We start from the raw sequence: 21,240 nt of genomic DNA on the forward strand, positions 1-21,240 counted from the left end.
GTATCAAAGGCCACGCCTCTAATTCTGAATACTTTTATGGCCTAATATCATTTTGAACTAATGCGTTAAATAACAACCAAACATACAGTCGTCATAAATGGGAAATCCAGCTGTGAAGAACAAAACCAGGAATTTGTTTTTTTTCCCAGTTAAAAGTTGGACATTTTAACATGAGGCTCTATAAGGATCGCTTCGCTTTTGAAGCTCTGAAAGACATTTAAGGATCCGCATGTGCTAACAAATCCGCCGTTTCTAACATCATTATCTTCATGTCAAACGGAATGCTTCCTTGTTCGGTTAGGTTTGACTCCTCATCCGAGCAGCTTCTTCAGTCTGAGGGAAGTTGGTATGATTCCACACGTTTGTATTCTTTATGGTCAAGGATCTTCACCCACTTAAAAAAAAAAAAAGACGTCAACTTCACATGATGCAGCTTCCAGATAACGTCAGCTGGACGACTGAGGCTCTTCCCAGGCTTATCCCTTTTTAAACAGAGGCAGACACGACCTCCGAAAAGTTCTGTTCACTTTCTGTTTCATATTCAAAGGGAGTTACATTTTATTTATCACCATTACTCAGGGTCGGGTTGGTTGGTTGGTATCAGCGAGTACTCTAATTAAAGTACTCGGACGGAAAGTGGTATTGGTGCAGCCCAACTTTGTACAAATAAATGTTTAAAAAGCCTGAATATCTGCTAAAATTCTCTTTGTCTAGACGCGCTGGATATTTCATTATACATGAACCTTATATGTTTAATATTTGTTTTATTGTAAACTTGTGAGAAATTAGAACTATTAGATTGGATTCAACAAACTGAGACTTAAGATGTTCTCACTTCCACATGTTTCTGGGTTTCAGGGATTTAAATTTTACAGAATTTTTGGGCACCTGTTATTTAAAATTTTTTATTTATTTATTTTTTATCACGTTTTGTTCTATTTTTAACATTGACTCCGGTAGGTGTTGGTGTACACAGGAAATATGAAGGGGAAAAACTTAACTAAAAAAAAACAAAAAACGTTATTTTTTTCCAGATTTTGTCCTTTAATGTGTTTGAAGATTCTGATTAAATTTCTATTAGGCAAAAAGTGAATGTTTTATCCCTGCAGTTGATGTGTTAAAAGAAAAAAAAAAAAAAAAAAAACATCCAAGGATTTGACGAGGGACAAATTATGATGTCAGGGTCAGGGGTGTCCTAAGCTCACTGATGGACATGGGGACTGAAGGCTGGTCCATGATTGGTGTATATACTTACCTCATCAGGCAACTCAGCTTTTTTTTTTCTTTCTTATTTTGAAAATAAAAGTTCTACAAATGTGTAATAAAGGAAACTTAAAACAAAAACGTAAATTAGACCTCAAGAAAAATCTCTTAAAAACACACACACACACACTTGCACTAATGATAAAGTCAACTTCAAACATCTTTTCTTCGATCACATCAAGATAAAACATTATTTAATAAATCTGAGATAGTACACCAACACAAGGTGGTTTTGTTTCTTTTTCTTTTTTTTAATTAACGTTGTTTTAGAAATGTGCTTTCATGAAAGTGCGCTAATCGACCCACAGGAACTCCATTTTCACTTTAACGATGCTGGGATTAAACCACGTTCACGTCACACACCTTGTAAAGAGCCGCATGCGTTACATCTGCACTGCTACATGTTTACTGTTTAGACATTATTTATAATGTGACAAAACACACAGATATTATTTTTTGGGTAAAACAAAAATCTTTTTTTTTTGGTTTAGGATAGAACTGGACTGTGGTTCTTGTGTTGCATTATGGGAAATGGGGTAGGGAAGACCAAAAAAAAAAAAAAAAAAAGGACCTACACGTGTGTGTTATGAATAAAGGGCCCTTTCTATTTGAATAATAGAAATAATGCATCTATTAGCAAGGATTGTTTTAGTCTCTCTGGTCTTCATCCTTCACCATCACTCGTCATCCTCATCCTCGTCTTCCTCCCCGTCGGAAAGGGCGGGGCAGGGGCGGAGCTGTCGGTAGCCGTCCAGCCACTTTTCCACCATCTGAGTGACGAGAGGATGGTTCCTCCTCCGGCAGCTCTTCTGCATGGCGGCGAGCATTCCTCCGTCCGTCACGCAGCAATCCATCCACTCGCGCAGCAGCTTCTCCTGCTGTTCCTCGTTCCCCATCTACATCAAAACAGACATTAATCGTTAATACTCACCAAGTATTAATCTGAACTTGCTCGTCAGCATTAAGGGGCGGAGCTATTCCCTACACCATGACGTACAGTGGTGTTCAAAATAATAGCAATGTGTTAAAAAAAAGTGAGTAAAGATTCATATCCATATAACAACTTTTAATTTAAATCACACAAATGCATTGGACCCCCAATTCTGAATCACAACATAAAGAAAAATGTAATAAATTTATTATTTAATGTAAGTGAAAAAAAAATATTAATCTGTTAAAAAAAAATAGCAGTGTTATCATTTATTTTTACAAAGTGATGAATTTACAGTTTAAACAAAAATGCTTGAAGTTGAATCTTTCTTGTGTATCTCTAAACTAATATTTATTTGTATAACCAGGTTTCTGAGAGCTGCTTCACATCTGTGACAATCGTATTACACACCACAATTCCTCTGTATTTCTTGGTTTTGTCTCAGAAACAGTATTTTTATTGTCAGGCCACAAGTTTTCTATTGGATTAGGGTCTGGGGATCGGGCTGCGACTCCATGACGTCAATCTTGTTGGTTTGGAACCAATATGCTGCTCGCTTACTGGTGTGTTTGGGGTCGTTGTCTTGTTGAAACACCCATTTCAAGGGCATTTCCTCTTCAGCGTAAGGCAACGTGACCTCTAAGTATTCTGATGGACTCAAACTGATCCATGATCCCTGCAATGTGATAAATAGGCCCAACACCATAGTACGAGAAGCCTCCCGTATCCCATATCATGATGCTTGTGCCTCCATGCTCCACCGTCTTCACAGTGTACTGTGACGACAAACTGTCTGCGTCCTCTAGACCCAAAAAGGACAATCTTGCTTTCATCAGTCCACTAAATGTTGCGCCATTTCTCTTTAGGCCAGTTATTGTGTTCTTTGGCGAACTGTAACCTCTTCAGCACGTCTTTTCTTCAACAATGGGACTTTGCGGGGCTTCTTGCTGACAGCTTGACTTCACATAGCCGTCTTCTAACAGTAACAGCACTCACAGGTAACTTTAGATGTTCTTTGAGTCAATGTTGTTATTCTTCGATCCATTCGAATGGTAGTTTTCCATTTTCTCCCACGTCTTTCTGGTTTTGGTCTCCATTTTATGGCTTAAAAATGATTTGGTATCATTTTAGCAGAGCAGTCTGTTATTTTCTGCACTTCTTTGTATGTTTTTTTTTTCCATCTCTAATCAACTTTTGAATCAAAGTTCGTTGTTCTTCTGAACAATGTCTGAAACGACGCGTTTTACTCTGATTTTCAGAGAGAAATGCACAGGACAACGTTTTCTGCATTTATCCTTAAATAAGGGGAACTTGTTCTCTAAGTGAACTCCACACTGCTATTATTTAAAACAAACTAATATTTTTTTTCCTTACTTCCATTAAAATAACAACACATTAAGCACATTTTTTCTTCATGTTGTGATTCAGAGTAGAACGTACAGGGAGTCCAATGCATTTGTGTGATTTAATTTAAAAGTTATTATATGGATATGGAGCTTTACACACTTTTTTCAACACGTTGCTATTATTTTGAACACCACTGTATGTGAATGTCACACCTCTTGTGCTGACAGGAAGTGGACTTGCAGCAGCTTCCTCTCGCTGTCCACCAACGGGAGGAACGTCACCGTCACGTCGTCGTCCGTGTTGAGGTTGGCGCCCGCGCCGCGATTGTCGTAGCCGTCGGTCTCCATGGCGACCAGCGCTGAAAAGTGACCCCTCGTGTAACCGAGGGCGATGGGGCTTTTCCAGCAGAAGCTCTGTTCCCATAGCAACGGCAGGTACACACCTGAGAAGGTGGGAATGATGAGTAACATCTACAGTAATGATTGGGAAGCTGTTACAATGCGTTATAATGCCTTTTAACCACTGTCTGGCCTTTAGGAGAACATGGTCACGTCTCCAAACGTTAACTTCTATCCACTCTGTTATGGAAAACATTTTCACTAAACATCTGACAAAACTAAAGGACTGATTGAGGCGCCTCACCCTGAAAGCGGGTGTAACCCAACGTCTCGCCACGGAAACTCTTGTAATACTTCACTCCGTAAACTATAATCGGCCGCCGCAGGATGTGTGCAAGAACAAATATGTGGGTCTGCTCCAAACTCGCACCGGGCTGGAGAGAGAGAGAGAGAGAGAGAGAGAGAGAGGGGCGATGGGGGGATAGGGAGAGAGAGAGAGTCAAACATCACACACACAATAACAATTTTTTCAAAATTAACACGGCGAAAAAATTAGAATGTCAGAAGGCCCTGATGCTGCAAAACGAGTGTCAGAGCGTGAGAGAAACAACGTACACACACACACACACACACACACACACACACACACACAGAATATCCCTAACTAACTAGAATTTAACATCACCACCGTTCAGATAGTTACCCGATAGTTGTTATTGTTAATATTGATTGTTTTATTGTTTATAATATTTATATCTGTTTATAAATTCAGATTGATGTTATTTATGATGTAATCAATACTTTATAACTGGTTTGGCAACAATGTAATTCTTTTTGTTAACATTCAGGCCAATAAAACCCTGAGAACATTAGAGAGAGAGAAATTTAGGAGCTGAGGATGAAAATATGACTTAAAGAACATGAGTGTGTGAGTGACTGTGCATGTGAGTGCGTGATGAAGGTGTGTGTGACTCGTGTGAGTAAGTGTGTACAAGTGTGTGTTGTGACTCAGAGTGTGTGTAGTCATGGTACTTGTAGTGGAGTACATGTTTAGGCAAAGTGTTTGTATGTTTATACGAGTATTCCTTGTGTACTTCTGCCAACCTCTGGTGTGTGTGTGTGTGTGTGTGTGTGTGTGTGTGTGTGTGTGTGTACCTGGCTGGCGAGGGACAGGATGAAGGCCCAGTCCTCCTGCCACTGCTCCTCTCTGAGGGAGAAATGGAGCCCGAAGCTCTGCGAGTACCACGACTCCCACTCCTTCCATCGAGTGTAGAACCTAACACACACACACACACACACACACACACACACACACACACACACAGAATTAGCATCAAACAAACTCGTATGTATAAAAAGGTCACATGGCAAACTGTTTACACTGTATGTGCCAGCTCCAAAAATGTTGGCACCCTTTGATGAATAATAATAATTTTAAAAAAATTGCTAAAAGTAACAAAAATAAACACGTACACAAGTAATGATTTGGGCTTTAACAAATCTGCTGCATGCTTTTTTGAAACTAAATGACAGTTTCCTTCAGTTAAAATATTAAATACAACATTATGCAGATTATTAACAATATTAATAAATAATATTGACCCCCCAGATTCAGTATGTGGAGGAATAATTCTGGGAAATCAGAATCGAACCGTTAGACGCATCGTGTCCTCGAGATTAGTTCAATTTCTATGAACTAATTTAGTTTAAGGGTGCCAATAATTCTGGAATCGACGTTATTTGCACATGCATATCATCCAAAGTGTGTGTAGCGGTGTGTGTGCGTGTGTAGCGGTGTGTGAGTGTGTGTGTGTAGCGATGTGTGTGTGTAGCAGTGTGTGTGTGTGTGTGTGTGTACCAGTGTGAGCAGTGGTGCAGACAGTCGTGCAGTGTGTTGCGGAGGACGCTGTCCTTGTCGTAGACGCCCCAGGTGGCCTGTAGCACCGAGTCCAGCAGACAGTCTCCGGCCGTCCGGTTCCACAGAGCGTACAGACGACTGTCCACTCGAGAACCCAGCTCCAGAGACCAGTTAATCACCGAGTCGTCCTCCTCCAGCTCTGTACACACACACACACACACACACACAGACACAGACACAACCTAATTACTTAAAAGTGTGTGAATATTCAATGAGTCACCTCTGAGTGAACAGTCGTTATGGAAAGTGTGTGTGTGTGTGTGTGTGTGTGTGTGTGTGTGTGTGTGTGAGGTGTCTCTCTCTCAGATAATATCATGGCATTGTTTTATGGACCAGTATCAGTTGTAACGGGTTTGTGGTCGTGTCTCAGACAGAGGTGTGTGTGTGTGTGTGTGTGTGTGTGATTTTATTTAACTCTAATTACAGCTATAAAGAGGAACAGTCCTCTCTCTTGTCCTGACTGTCTCTCCCTCACCCTGACCTGTCGGTTTTTCTGTGTGTGTGTCTGTGTCTCAATCTGTCCATTTCTGTCTGTCTTTCTTAGCCGTGTCTGCCTCACTCTGTCCATTTCCCCTCACCCTTGCTCTCTTTTGGTGTATGTGTGTCTCTCTCCAGCTGTCTTTTTCTTTGTCCAGCTGTCTCTCATTCCATTTCTCCCCTTATGTCTGTCTGTCTGTCTGTCTCACTCCCTCCCTCACACACTTCATCTACCCACTATCTTTCCCTCCCTTGGTCCATCCATCCCTGTCCCTCTGTCTAGAATTTCTTTTACTGTCTCTGACTTTGTCTTCTCTCCATCCATGTGTCCACCTGTGTGTCTCCCTTCTGAATGCCAATGCCTTTTGCTCTCTCTCTCTCTCACTTAATCCATCTTTATCTCTCTGTAAATAACACAAGCGTGTGTGTGTGTGTGTGTGTGTGTGTGTGTGTGTGTGTGTGTGTGTGTGTGTGTGTGTGTGTGTGCGGTTACCTTTCTGTACGTCTCGGTCGAGCAGCTCGTCAAACAGCTTCTCCTGAACCGCAGGAGGCAAGTCTTCAATATCTAAGGCAACAACAACAAAAAAACGCTTTACAAATAAACAAACAAACAAGTGAAAAAGCAAGTAAACAAGTAAGACGGTTGGCAAGTACAGCAGTATACACACGTGCGTACGCGTCCGTGTGTTTGTAAAGGAGTTAGTGAGTGGGGACACGGGTGAGGACCGAGATCACAAGTCAGTATTATAAACTCTGTATTTCTGGTCTATCGTTTAGGACGTCTGCAGTTTCAGACGGTTTAATGTGAAAACTAAAGACTCAAAGACTGAACGGAAACTCAGACACTTATTCAGTTCATCACACCAACAACAGAGCGTTTAACCCACAACATCGATTACACAGCGCTAATATACAGGTAAAGAAATACTGAAATAAACAAACAAGTGCGGAGTTAGAAATCCCGTTAGTGAGGACAACAACAACCGGTGTTGGGTGTAACGAGTAACAAAGTAACGCGTTCCAGGACTTGGATGACTTTTTTGATGTAACGAGTAATCTAACGCGTCATCTCCGCTATTAAGTACTCAGTTATTTAGTTACTTCTTCAAAAATGTAATCCGTGAGCCTGACAGCAGTCATTCCCAATCCGTCAGTGTGTGTGTGTGTGAAAGTCGTTCTACAAGCCCCGCCCCCTATAACCCACCCTCTTCTGTTATACCCCTCTCTCATCTATGCGGTTTGACTATGCGAGGACCGACACGCGGAAAGATGGAAAAGTAAGTGTGTGCGTGTGAGAGAGCGCGAGAGCGAGAGCGCGAGCGCGAGAGAGAGAGCGTGTGAGAGAGAGCGAGAGAGAGCGTGTGTTTGAGAGAGAGAGCGTGTGTGAGAGAGTTTGAGAGAGTGTTTGAGAGAGTGTGGGAGAGATTGTGTGTGTGTGAGTGAGTGAGTGAGTGAGTGAGTGAGAGAGAGAGAGAGAGCGAGAGAGCGCGAGTGTGAGAGATTGTGTGTGTGTGTGAACGAGTGTACGAGTGTGTGTGTGTGTGTGAACGAGTGTACGAGTGTGTGTGTGTGTGTGTGAACGAGTGTACGAGTGTGTGTGTGTGTGTGTACGAGTGTACGAGTGTGTGTGTGTGTATGAGTGTGTGAGTGTGAGTATGTACGAGTGTGTGTGTGTACGAGTGTGTACGAGTGTGTGTGTGTACGAGTGTGTACGAGTGTGTACGAGTGTGTGTGTGTACGAGTGTGTGAGTGTGTGTGTGTACGAGTGTGTGAGTGTGTACGAGTGTGTGAGTGTGTGAGTGTGTACGAGTGTGTGAGTGTGTACGTACGAGTGTGTGTGTGTGAGAGTGTGTGTGTGTGTGTGTGTGTGTGTGTGTGTGTGTGAGAGAGAGTGTGTGTGTGTGTGTGTGTGTGTGTGAGAGTGTGAGAGTGTGTGTGTGTGAGAGTGTGAGAGTGTGTGTGTGTGTGTGTGTGTGTGTGTGTGTGTGTGAGAGTGTGTGAGAGACCTGCTGGTAGAGTGAAGGTGACGAGGTCAGTGAGGAAGTAACAGGCGAACTCTCCTTTGCGCTGGTGCACCGAGGCGGCGATCTCCCTGCGGATCTGCTCCGTCAGCTCATGACACACCATCGCTGGGATACACTTCACCGCCTGCTGGGACACCTGGGGTCACACACACAGGGTCAAAGGTCGAATATGCATCATTTCCTCTCTAAACAAACACACACACACTTCTGTTAGAAAAGCACTTCTTTATGTAATGTATAAGGAAAAGCAAAGATGGTCAAAGAACAGAGAATAACAATGAATACACACTTTAACTTTTATTAATCGTCTGTTTAAGTTTCTGTTAAATCCAAATCCCCATGTACAACAGATTGTAAAAATCTTCTCTTTTCTTATTTTGTTACAGCGCCGTTAATTTGGAGCGAAGCGCAGCTTTAAAACGAGCAGAAAAGCTTTAAAAATGCTCAGTATATCATCGTACAGTCTAAACTCTTTAAAGCGCAGATGTTTCCAGTTAACACACAGCTGCTTTCTTTTTTTATAGTCACACTAAAGGATCAGACTTGGAGAAATAATATTTATGGCAGGATTAGTGTGAGTGAGATACACAGCTGAGTGAGCCGACGACATAACATTTATTGTAATATCAGTACTGTAACATCATAATAAAGATCAATTACATAATATTCAGTAAAATATTAAATACACAATACTGATATTCGGGTTTTTTTTTTTTTTTTTTTTTAAGATATCAGAGGGGGCAGCGTTTCATCCCTGCCTAGGCAAGATTAAGCCAGTGTGATCTGGCAACCCTGAAAAGCACAGGACAGGAGAAAGTCTGAGAGAGAGAAAAATATCATTTAAAATTAAAACCCAATTTTTAAAATAGTTATTTTATATAATTAATAATGAAGTAGAATTAGATTGGAAATATATTCTGAACCTCACACTATGATGATTACACTGCAATTAATTTGAATATACGAAATATGTAGATAAATAGACAAACAGACTCTTGAACACATTGTACTAGATAGAGGATTTTACTGGAATTTCATCTCAAATCAGAATATGAAAAAGAGAGGCTCATAGTGTGTGTGTGTGTGTGTGTACGTACCTCGTTGAGAAGGATAGCGAGCATGTCCTGCCTCTGGAAACGGATAGCGAGGTGGACGAGCGTGATGCCGGCGTCGAAGGCCGAGGGACGGTTTAACAGACGCACTTCGTCTGCCGTGAGCTGTCGTGCGATGTCGCCGCCTGAGGATTTATACACCTCCACTGCAGACAGGTCGCCCTCCACCACTCCTACAGACGGATTGGAAGGAGATAAGAATGCTTTGAATCACGCAATATCCTTAAACCTAAGTGTTTTGTTCCTATTATGCCGCCACAACATTCCAACACTTTTCCAAGAAAGAGGCATCAACACTGGAGACTCCTTCCATAAGTGATAAACCACACAGCCTGGCGTCTTCTGCATGTCACTTTTAAAGCCAAAGACATTTTCATTATGTAGGCTGTTGAACATTATTTATTTATTTATTTATATATTTAATAATTTTTATACACACAGCGTTTTATGGCAAATTTACGGTGGCCCTAAAGTGCAAAACAAATTAACAATACCCAAAACAAAATAACAAATCCAAAACCAAATTAACAAAACGGAAAACAAAATAACTAATATCTGACTGGCCGAGAAGTGCAATACAAATGAACAACACGGAAAACAAATTAAAAACCAAATACCAAAACCCAAAACTATTTTTTTGGAGGGGGGGGGGAGTTTTGTTGTTATGTTTTTGGTTTTGTTATTTTGTTTTCGGATTTGTTCCTTTGGTTTTGAATTTGTTAATTTGTTTTCCGTTTTGTTAATTTGTATTGCACTTCTCGGCCAGTCCGATACAAACCGGAAAAGGTAGGTATAGCTTGAGAATGAAATGCTTACCGCTAATTGGACGAGACATTTGTCACTCAAGATATACAGGAAGTACTGTAGTAGCGGTAGATTTGTGCGTGTATGAATGTGCAAACATTATTTTGGTTTCAAATATGGTGTACTTACGGTGGCCCTGAAGTCATTTTTGTTAATTTTTTTGCACTTCACGGCCATCATAGTTTAAAGTGAAGCAAAACACACAAGAAACAAAGATAGAGAAACAAGTTTCTACTTCCTGTTTATCTTGAGTGACAGATGTCTCGTCCAATCAGTGGTAAGTATTTCATTCGCTAACTATACCTACCACTTCCGGTTTGTATCGGACTTGCCGAGAAGTGCAATACAAATTAACAAAACGGAAAAACAAATTAACAAATTCAAAACCAAATTAACAAATCCGAAAACAAAATAACAAAACAACAAAATTCCCCTGCCTCCCAAAAAAAATTGTTTGGGTTTTGTTATTTGGTTTTTAATTTGTTTTCCGTGTTGTTAATTTGTATTGCACTTCTCGGCCAGTCAGATATTAGTTATTTTGTTTTCCGTTTTGTTAATTTGGTTTTGAATTTGTTATTTTGTATTGGGTTTTGTTATTCTGTTTTCAGTTTTGTTAATTTGTTTTGCACTTCAGGGCCACCGTACAAATTGTATTAGCAAGCATTTTCCAACAATAGGTAGCGCAGTTCAACAGAGGTAGCACTGACTAAAGACCATGCATTTCTACGATAGGTAGCACGATTTAATTACAAGTAGCTTCTTTCGACAGTAAGTTCCACACTCTGCCAAAAGGTGGCGCATTTCAACTATAGGTTGCACAACTTGTTAGGCAATTTGATGGCAAGTAAGATGTTGACAGTAGGTAGGACGTTTTGATTTAGGCAGGACATTTTGATTACTTGTGATTGCATTATGGTCCGATCTTCTGACACACACACACACACCGGTCTGAGCAATCATTGTGTGTTTACAAGTGTGTGTATGTTGTTTCCCGACAGTTGTAGGTCAGGAGATATTTATAACTCAGGAAAACCAAGTGAGTGTGTGTGTGTGTGTTACACAACTGTAAACAATATCAAATATCAGCTTTGACAGTAACACATCATCAGAACTGAGAGTACACGGTGTAAACACTGCCTTCCTGGTTGTACAATAAGAATCGACTAGTGGAGAATGTGTTTTATATCCAGATTGGGTTCTGATTGGTTAGAAGGCGTGCGTTATGCCTGTACGGCTCAGACTTGGTGTTCTGATGATTTGGCCTGCTTTGTTAAAACATGCTACCGCAGCAAGAGTCAAAAGGTTATAACGAAAATAATATTGTTTCGGTGTTCTTCAGCACGCCATAACCACCTCCGTTCAGCGCTGAGCAGAAAAACCAGTCTTTACACAAATATTTACAGGTTTGTGAGTCAAAACATTAGAAAAAGAAGGTTTGGAGCTTTCTGGGAAAATGTATTATTAGGAAACATCTTTCAACTACAGGTAGCACCTTTGGATAAGGTATCACAGTGCAACAGGAGGTAGAATTTTGTGTCAACAGACAATAGGTTTCAACGATAGGTAGGACAATTTAATAGGCAGGACATTTTGGCAACAGGTAGGATGTTTTGACAGTAGGTAGGACGTTTTGACAGAAGAGATGACGTTTTGATGATGGCAATTTCTTTTGACAATAGATTACACAATTCAGTGAGTAGGAGGTTTAGACAACAGGCAGCTTCTTTCGACAGAAGGTTGCATGTTTCGACAATAGGTGTTGTTTTTTGACAATAAGACAATTCAGTGCATTGTAGTGATTGGTAGCATACTGCGATGTTTATTTCAATAATTAGTAAGACATTTCGAGAATATGCAACATGTTTCAGTGATGGGACGCATCTTTACACGTGTACATATGGATAATTCGGAAACTCCTGATTCCCATAATTACTGAGCTATAAGCAGAATAAAACACTTCAGGATGTTAAACTAAAGGTAAAAGTGGACTTGAGGCTGAAAACAGAAACTTAGCTTTGTCACTGATTACTTTCCTGTAACAGCATAACACACACACGGTTTCATTTCTCACTATTCTGAACAAAATTTTAGTTTCTGCTTATTTTTGCTTTGATGTCAGGCCCATATATGACCATATATGGCTAATAATGGGAGTGTCCATACTTATACAAGTACACATATTTGATAAATCCCGAATTTCAAATGCATATAAAACATAAAACAAAAAACAACTCATGTGCATGCTTGAGCATGCGTAAAGTGTGAGAGACTAACACACACACACAAACACACGCACACGAATACAGTGTGTGAACCGAGAGCAATGTACAACGAAGCGTCAGTCTGGCTGCACCAGGCAACGCATCACACTGAGATCATACAGTCCGACAATGCTGAGACTGTTTACATCTGAAACCACACACACTTTTTTTTTTTACACTCTTTCTTCAGTGTCACACAAAGACATTCATTCCTACGTTGACGTTTTTTTTTTGTTTTGTTTTTTTTACACCCACACCTCTGACAGCAGTATCGTTGAGACACGCCCACAAAATACAAACTCCAAGAGACACAGAAGACTGCAGATTTAACTTTATGCAAATGGGAGCCAATAAAAGTGAGGGACAGTGAATATAAAGGACTTGATAAAGCCACATCTATTAGACCGTACTTTGGAGACGTAACGTCACTGACCGTCCGGTTTGTGTCTAATGATTTCACACACAGATAATAATGAACACACTAACAAGCTCTGTATTTCTGCCTCCATGCTGTCGTCATGATTGTTATCATGATGTGTGTCTCAAATCCACAGCTCTGGGGTCCGTTCTTCGTACGTCGCTTGACACATCCGAGATGAATTGACACATCTAAGATGAGATCATCGTGCTAATTACGATCCTGCTAATTCGGTTCTTCGAGCTCACCTGTTGTTGATGATTAGTAGAGCTGGACTGAGTTGTCTAGGATTATTGCGCGCTCGTGCGTTGGTTTAAAAGGCGATATGCATCGACAGTAGAAACACTGATCACAAGCCCTCCGATTGGTTGACGAAATGGAAAAAGAGCGGCTCAACTTTTTTTTGTAACACCTGTTATATGCTGAAATGCCCCCCTGCCATGGATTGCTCCCCCCCTACATAATCGCTATCAAATATTATATTAGAACATAAATTCATAGGTTAATGGTTTACAAATTACAAATTACATGAGACAATAAAATAAAATAAGCAATATGAAAATAAATATGTTGTATATGCAAAAAAAAGAAATATTATGTATAGTTTTATATTGTTTATTTTATAATAAAATTAGTTTCGTCCAATTTATCATTATAAAATATTAATTTTTAATATATATAAATATTTATTAGCATATTTTTATGACAAACCCCTGAAAAATAAATGTTACAAAATAAACATTATACAAGAATTTGTATTAATGGTCTTGACGGCTGTCTCGTGCCTAGGGTTTATTATAATAGTAATATCATATTTGATAATACTAAACCTATGAATTTATGTTCATATATAATATTTGATAGCGATTATGTGTGTGTGTGTGGGTGGGGGGAAGTCCATGGCAGGGGGCATTTACCTTTCTTTTTCCACGTGAGTCGGTCATGCTCTTTAACCAATCAGATGTGACCTGGCCATTTCAACCAATCATAACCTGGCAGGAGCGCAGGCTAAATCCTGTTTACATGAAATAAACCTGCTCCCGAGCAGGTTCAAGCTTACGGATATGTTGCTATGACAACAAATGCTAGAAGCGCATCGAAGAACGAAACAATCCAAGATCAGGACAAATCCACAACAATCAAATCCAGCTAACTGAGTTAGCGACGTACGAAGAACGGACCCCTGACCTTTAGTCTTTACTAATCTAGAAAATCCAGCACACACACACACACACACACCTCAAACTCAAGCTCTAGGTGTAGCTGGGAACCACTTAGTGTCAGGACGCGGTAATGAGACGCGTCATGTTTGTTACTGAAGCTGTGCACGAGTGACGCGCTACAGGACCTGGGGATACACACGGCAGACAACAGCTGTACGCAGGGTTAAAACTTAGCATATGTGTGTTTATAAAAGCCACATGTATGGGTTTTTTTTCGTTAAAACTATACTAATTCTCTTAATCATTTTTTACATTTTTGTTAAAACCCAGTCTGATAGATTAACTTCAGATTATACTGTTCTTAGCACAAAATAAGATAATCCTGAGTTGACCATGGTTTCGGTGGAAAAGGTTATATGGGGGAGATTAGCCTGGACAAAGTAAAAAAAAAAAAAATAGATTAGTCTGCGTTTTTTAGTTAAAATAAATGAATGAATGAATAAATAAATAATAAAAGATACAAAATTTGAGTTAGGAATGACGATTCTTGTGTGTTTTTATGGCATTACATTTTTTTAATTGTATGTATTTACAAGCCTCCGATCTGACTTACTTACCAAACTCTGAGTGAATTTGTCTGGAACACACTCATTACACACATTTACACCTGTCTCACAACACCGTCAGCGCTAATGAGTCGAAAATCACGTGCGTTAGCAGCCACATGCGCTCGCAGCCACTCAACCCGCGCGCTCACCGTTGAGTTGAGTTTTGAAACTTTGCGCTTTCCTACGCTTTCATCGCGTGCGGTCAGAGTAAATTATTTGCCAGGTTTGTTTAGAAATAATAATGATGGCGGATGACCGAGATACACGCTGCTCAGTAACAATGTAACTTAATTTAAAGTTAAATGTTATAAGTGAGAAAACTAATGTTATAAGGAACAGGCTACATTTAATTACACAAACTTTTTTTTAAAGGTTTTAAATTGTAACAAAATGTGGGAAAAAAGTAATATCAGATCAGGATATTTATTAAATCGCGATACTTTTAGAATGGCTATTTTAATCTAATCAGTACGAGGTATCGAGATTATATCGTATCGGGTGGTGACCGCTGATTCCTGTAGCTAATAATAAAAATAATACAAGATTAATCTGGTTTTAACAAACAAAAAAATTTATTTAGAAGATTGGTGTAGGTTTAGACTGTTTTAGTTAAAAATAACTAATCCTGGGTTTAGTATAGTTTTAAGCAAACAAGACAAACACTTAATATCGGGACAGAATGATGTCTGAGGCAAAACACGTATAACTGAACTTTCAGTGTCCAAGTGTGTGAGAAAACTGAAGGTGATGATCCTTAATCTGCAAAACAGTATTAGGGTTTTTTTTTTTTTTTTTGGTAGTATATATTGTACATTTTATTTAAACCTGGACTGACCCTACTGATTGTTCAGTGTTAAAAAACTTCACACTTCTGTAATTTAGGACTACGGGAATATGATCAAGGTTTTGTCTGTACGTTGGTCAGAATTCGCCATCCAACTCCATCAAACTGTCTGGACAGAATTTACTGAATCTCCTGCAGTCCTTAGATCTCCACCTGAAGTTTAATCTGCACCATCAGTGAATCTAAATGTTGAGTAAAAGTGATGTTATGAACAGTTATGTGTGGGATTTAATAATCTACTTTATAATAATCTACTAATGCGCTACTGTCTCAATGTAAACAAACACCTGCACCAATAGATATTAATTAGAAAAGATAAAGTGACTATTTTTACTGGGATTAGTTCATATTTTCACTTTGGCTGAAATAACAGCGCTGAAGTGGTATAAGTGAATTTTAACACGCTGGAGTGGTTTTAAGACAAAACTTCATCTTTATCCTTTTATCTACTTTTTCCATTTCTCATCTGTGATTCACTCTTCGATTACCGAACAGGGAGTGTATTTGTCTGAGCACACAAGAAGGACAACTTAGTGTAAACAAGGCGTAAACATAAACTCTTCTAGATCCTCTCCTTCTCCTTGATGAAATGACAGTAGGTCCATAATCTTGCCGTGAACGAGGTACATTTTGTATTTCGCCACCAGTCCAGTGAAATCCAAAACCGTACAGTATCATGCCGCACCAAACAGTGCCAAAAAGTTTGTGAAATTTCAGTTTTAAAAAAAAATTCATCTGTGTTGCAGACAAACATGTATAATAATAATAATAATAATAATAATAATATCACTAATTACATTAAAGATCAGCAGATTATTATTAGTTTTAAACTATTTCTACAAACTCTTTTCCACTCTATCCTAACCCTTTAACACATACTAACACTAGTTTTATTATGATGCCAACACACACACACACACACACACACACACACACACACACACACGATTAAAGGAATGAAAGGAATTACTACAGAACTACTCCTCACACTGATTTCCCAGTCCAGTGGGAATTACTGAAATGTTGTAGAAAGATCATCCACCGTGGTGTGTGTGTGTGTGTGTGTGTGTGTGTGTGTGTGAGAGATACTGGAGCTGTGAATCCAAGCTAGACTGTTGATTTGGATTTAATTTCACCCATTGATATTTTTAAGGCGGTTCGATTCACTCGCACTAAAGTTTATTATCCGACTCGTCACGAGCAGATAAACTTCATACAGATTCTGACGCATTAAAACGACTGAAAGTATTTAATAAACACTGAAACTCTGTGTAGATTGTGGTGCTGGCGGACTGAAGGTCACGTCTCGTGTCCACTCACCCACACAGGCGTTGAGAAACTTCCAGTCGCTCTTCCTCATCCGGTTTTTGATCTGCTTGAGCTTTTTAAAGTCCCCGTCGCAGCCGTGAGCTCCCACCTCGATGTCCTGGATGTGGAGCTCAGCGTCGCGGTCGGAGGAGCTGCCCGGGGGCGTCCTCGTCCTCCGCGTCCTCCATCCTCCCCGATCCTGCTCGTTAGTGATGACGGCCTGGCCGTCGTTAGGGCGCGGGTGTTCGCACACGACGCAGCTCCGCGTCTCCGCCCAGTTCTCGTACGTGCACGTGGAGCAGCTCCATCTCGGCGCGTGCATCCGGTTTTTATCGTTATAGTCCACGTCGGGGTGAGACACGGACGCGTGGCTGCCGGCCTCAGAGGCACGGAGCGGGCGCACCCGGGGCCTGGCGCTGGAATCGGGGCAGATGATCAAGCCGCTGGTTCCAGAGTCGTCTCCGTGCTGGGAGCTGCTCTTAAACTGGTCCAGCTCCCGGTCGATGATGGCGGCGCTGGGACGCTGAGCTCGACACATGGTGCACTTTATCGCTGAGGGCCAGTTCTCGTACGTGCAGTACTCACACGCCCACTTCATATGAGGATCGGTCATGATTGGTCTCACACACACACACACACACACACACACACACACACACACACACACACACACTCTCTCTCTTTCTCTACCTCTCCCTCTCTCTTCTGCTTATACCACTGCTGGCGTCAATTCCAGTAAGCACCAAGCTGAAAACAAAAACACACACACACACACAGGTAAGCTTTTCCACAATAAATATATTACACATTACATATAAATGTCTACCTTTAAGAATATATACAGTTAAGAAATAAACCACTAGGTGTGATGAGAGGCGGGACTGGAACTCGCAGCATTTTCTCCCAGCCTGGCACTGGAGACTCCTTCCATAACCGTTAAGGAAGTGTTTCATTCTCAAACATGGTTCAAGTGGTTAATACGGTTAATTCAGTTCTCCATTTCAAGCCGTATTCAGACAGGATTAGTTTCCTGTGGTTATGTTCTGAGCATCTCTGGAATAATGGTGCCAATTCTTCATGCTAGTAATTTTCCCCACAGAATGCATGTGTGTGTGTGCACATGTCTATTACATTCTGTAATTTCAGGCCTATTAAAACGAGCAGCAGAAATAAATAACTTCAGGTAACGAAGGTGTTATCCGAGCGGACATGTTGGTGTGTGATATCCTGTGGGAAACAGGAGCAGGGACACTGCATGAACATGTTGAGTTTGGTCATGTGACCTACTAATAAGTCATTTCTATTCACACACTCCCCGACACTGAGATCACTGGTCACGTGCGAACGGATCTGAAACACATCTGAGAGACTGAACTGAACCGAACAGGAGAGATTAGCGATTCAAACCCAGGACACTTTGGACGTCTTCTCACGGGCAGCTAGCGGTCCATGCGGTGTGGAGGCCAAACAAAAATCCGGTGTGCGTACGCAGCCCTGGGTGAGTAAACAAAGTAAACAAACAAAGTGGCACTGTTTCAGCCAATCAGAAGCAGGGGGCGTGTTCATGCTCGATGATGATTTATATTAATATTGTTCCACTAGCACTGTTATAAGTCTCTGCCATGCCCTGTGCATGAATTTAAGGGGCGGGCCTTCTGAAGAAAGGGGTGTGGTCAATTAGTTTCTCTAATATACATCTCCTTTAATTTGCGTAAACACATTACGATTCAGATAATTTTAATTATACAGTGTGTATCCAAGGCAGCACAGTTAGCACTCGCGCCTCCAGGGTCTGGGTTGATTTCTCCAGTTTCCTCCCACAGTCCAAAGACATGAGGATTAGGCTTCTTGGCATTCCCAAATTGCCCAAAGTGTGTAAATATGTGTATGTGTGTGTGTGCCCTGCGATGGATTGGCACCCCATCCAGGGTGTACCCCAAGTCTCTAGGGACAGGTTCCAGAACCCTCCGACCCCCCCCACCCTGTATACAGGATGAAGTGGTCTAGACAATAAGTGGGAGTCAGTAAGTGTGTATCCGTATACTAACATGCATCAGGGGTCAAAGGTTATCTCAGTGGTTAAGACAGAGGACTACAGTCCAGAAGATCTCAGGCTCAAACCCCATAACCATCATGTTCCCACTGTCGGGCCCTCGAGGGAGGCCCTTAAGACCTCACCTGCCCAGACGTATAATCAGATAAAAAAAAACTTAAGACCAGCGCTGTATATGTAGATCTGCGTTGTTGTTGTTTTTTTTAGCGTGAAAAAAAATAAAAAATAAATAAATAACACACAACTACGGGGTGTGCAAAATTATTGGCACCCTCGCTTCAAACCATATAAACAAATGTTACAGGACAAACAATCAATACAGGGGAGATTCGGAATATGAAACCGTGTCCAAATTGAACATTTTTATATTTAAAGATATATAAATAATAATAAAAAAACCTAAACAAAATGATGCTAAGGTTAAAAAAATAAAGAAGGAGGAGGAGGAGGAGTTATGTAAGTGAGCACAGAGCCTCAGGAACAAACTCTATATAAACTGTAGATATGTGAACATTGTGTTTTATTGTGTTAATTTATTTATTATTATTATTATTATTATTGTGTTAATTGATTCTCGTGTTAGTGAGAAACTCATCAAAGTTAATTATTGTAACATTGTATCTGTTTAGGGCTACACTGTGGACATGGACCCGAGGCTGCGACACTGTTTACACACACACACACACACACACACTACAGCCGCACACTCTACACCAAAACACACACACACACACGATAAAAAGCTTTTCTATTAAACTCCAGATTTGGTCTAAACCCCATTAGGATCTCCTCAGTCCCGCTCACCTCCTCCTGATCCTCCTCTTCTCCCTCCGAGCACCAAAACAACCCCGCAGCTCCTCTCCTCCTCCTCACATCCTCTCTCTCCCACACACACACACACACACACACACACACACACCAGTCGGCGGTTTTAGTCCAGTCTGAGGGGTTTCGAGCCTCTCACCCCCTGGGCTTCATGTCCACACGGGACTTTCGGGTGTAAATGTCCGGTAATGGCGGCGGAGAGAGAGTGAAGAGGGAGAGATAGAGGAAGCCCAAATAAACCTTCAGCACGGGGGGCGGGGCTTCCTCATGTGTCATGTGACCAGAGCAAACAAACAGACTGTGTTCTCTACATAAGAGCACAACCTAGAGGAGAAGGAGACTTATGAGAAATACCTGAAAAATACTGTATATCATTATAATATATATATTACTGTATTACAATATACTACATTCTGGGATTTAACAAATAGAGAGAGAGAGAGAGAGAGAGAGAACACTGATAAAGGATACTAGAACTAGAGGAGTATGGAGTTGTTGTTTTTTTTTGTTTGTTTTGTTTTTAATGCAAGAATTAAAACATACAAGAACAGGGAAGAAGGACATTGATATAGTTTTACAATCATACATAATAATAATAATAATAATAAGCAAACAAAGGTCTTTGGTTTGCATTTAACAGATTGATATCCATAAAGTGTAGAGAGGAGAAAAATAAGTAAATAAAATATTACATAAAGTTACATCCTTTCAGAAAATTTGTCAAAATGCACCAAAAACTGAAAAAAAAAATTGTTATTCGTAAGTCTAAGAGAGGAAACAAGATGGTTAAATTCAGCAAGGAAGAGGGTGAAAGATACAGGAGATTTACGCCATTTTTGTTTATGAATAAAAAAAACTTTGCATTCAATATGATAAAATTAACAACAAATTCGGCAGATGGTAGCTTTGAGTTTTCATAATAAAATATAATATCCTTGAGGTCAAAGGTATGGGCCACATTTGTAAGGACAGAAACATAAGCACTTAAGTCAATCCATAATTTATTAGTAATACCACAATCAAAAAACAGGTGAGCAGCAGTTTCCTCCACAATTCCACAAAAAGAGCAAGACTCATCAACATCAGAATATCCTGAAATGGTCGAATTAACTGGATAAATTTTATGAAGAATTTTAAAGTGAATCTGTTATAAATGAACCCCAAATTTCTAATAAGGCACACTAGAAATAGAAGAGTATGGAGTGTACACTTATAAGGAACACTAGAACTGAGAGAGTGTGGAGTGTGCACTTATATAAATATATAAATAAAAAATGAAACAATTGATAAAAATAAAAAAACACTAGAACTAAGAGAGTGTGGAGTGTGCACTAATATATATATATATATATATATATATATATATATATATATAAAATGGAGTGTACACTAATGAAGGATACAAAAAAATAATGAGTATGGAGTGTACACTAATAAAGAATACTAGAACTGGGAAATTGTGGAGTGTACACTAATAAGGGACACTCGAACTTGGAGAGTGTGGAGTGTACACCAATGAGGAACACTAGAACTGGGAGAGTGTGGA

General features: G+C 40.2%; 1 protein-coding gene across 1 annotated transcript; it reads right to left on the minus strand.

Annotated features, from left to right (window-relative positions):
• Nucleotides 1-1,138: 1,138 nt before the first annotated feature.
• On the minus strand, nt 1,139-19,934 carry zranb1a (zinc finger, RAN-binding domain containing 1a). The gene is made up of 10 exons (XM_053511822.1): nt 19,674-19,934; nt 16,829-17,563; nt 9,396-9,583; nt 8,281-8,434; nt 6,768-6,839; nt 5,738-5,936; nt 5,035-5,155; nt 4,184-4,313; nt 3,754-3,983; nt 1,139-2,159 (listed from the first exon to the last, which is right to left on the minus strand). The coding sequence occupies exons 2-10, from the start codon at nt 17,427-17,429 to the stop codon at nt 1,941-1,943; spliced, it is 1,914 nt and encodes a 637-aa protein (XP_053367797.1). The 5' UTR covers nt 17,430-17,563; nt 19,674-19,934; the 3' UTR covers nt 1,139-1,940.
• Nucleotides 19,935-21,240: the final 1,306 nt, after the last annotated feature.

The sequence above is a fragment of the Clarias gariepinus genome, chromosome 14, assembly GCF_024256425.1.
Source record: "Clarias gariepinus isolate MV-2021 ecotype Netherlands chromosome 14, CGAR_prim_01v2, whole genome shotgun sequence".
Classification (NCBI taxonomy): domain Eukaryota; kingdom Metazoa; phylum Chordata; class Actinopteri; order Siluriformes; family Clariidae; genus Clarias; species Clarias gariepinus.

Coding starts and splice junctions, on each gene's coding strand:
- zranb1a (XM_053511822.1), bottom strand. CDS start 17,429: ATGACCGATCCTCATATGAAGTGGGCGTGTGAGTACTGCACGTACGAG. Junction 9,584..16,828: donor GTTTCTCAACGCCTGTGTGG/GTGAGTGGACAC, acceptor ATCCGTCTGTAG/GAGTGGTGGAGGGCGACCTG. Junction 5,937..6,767: donor CGACCGAGACGTACAGAAAG/GTAACCGCACAC, acceptor GTGTGTGTACAG/AGCTGGAGGAGGACGACTCG.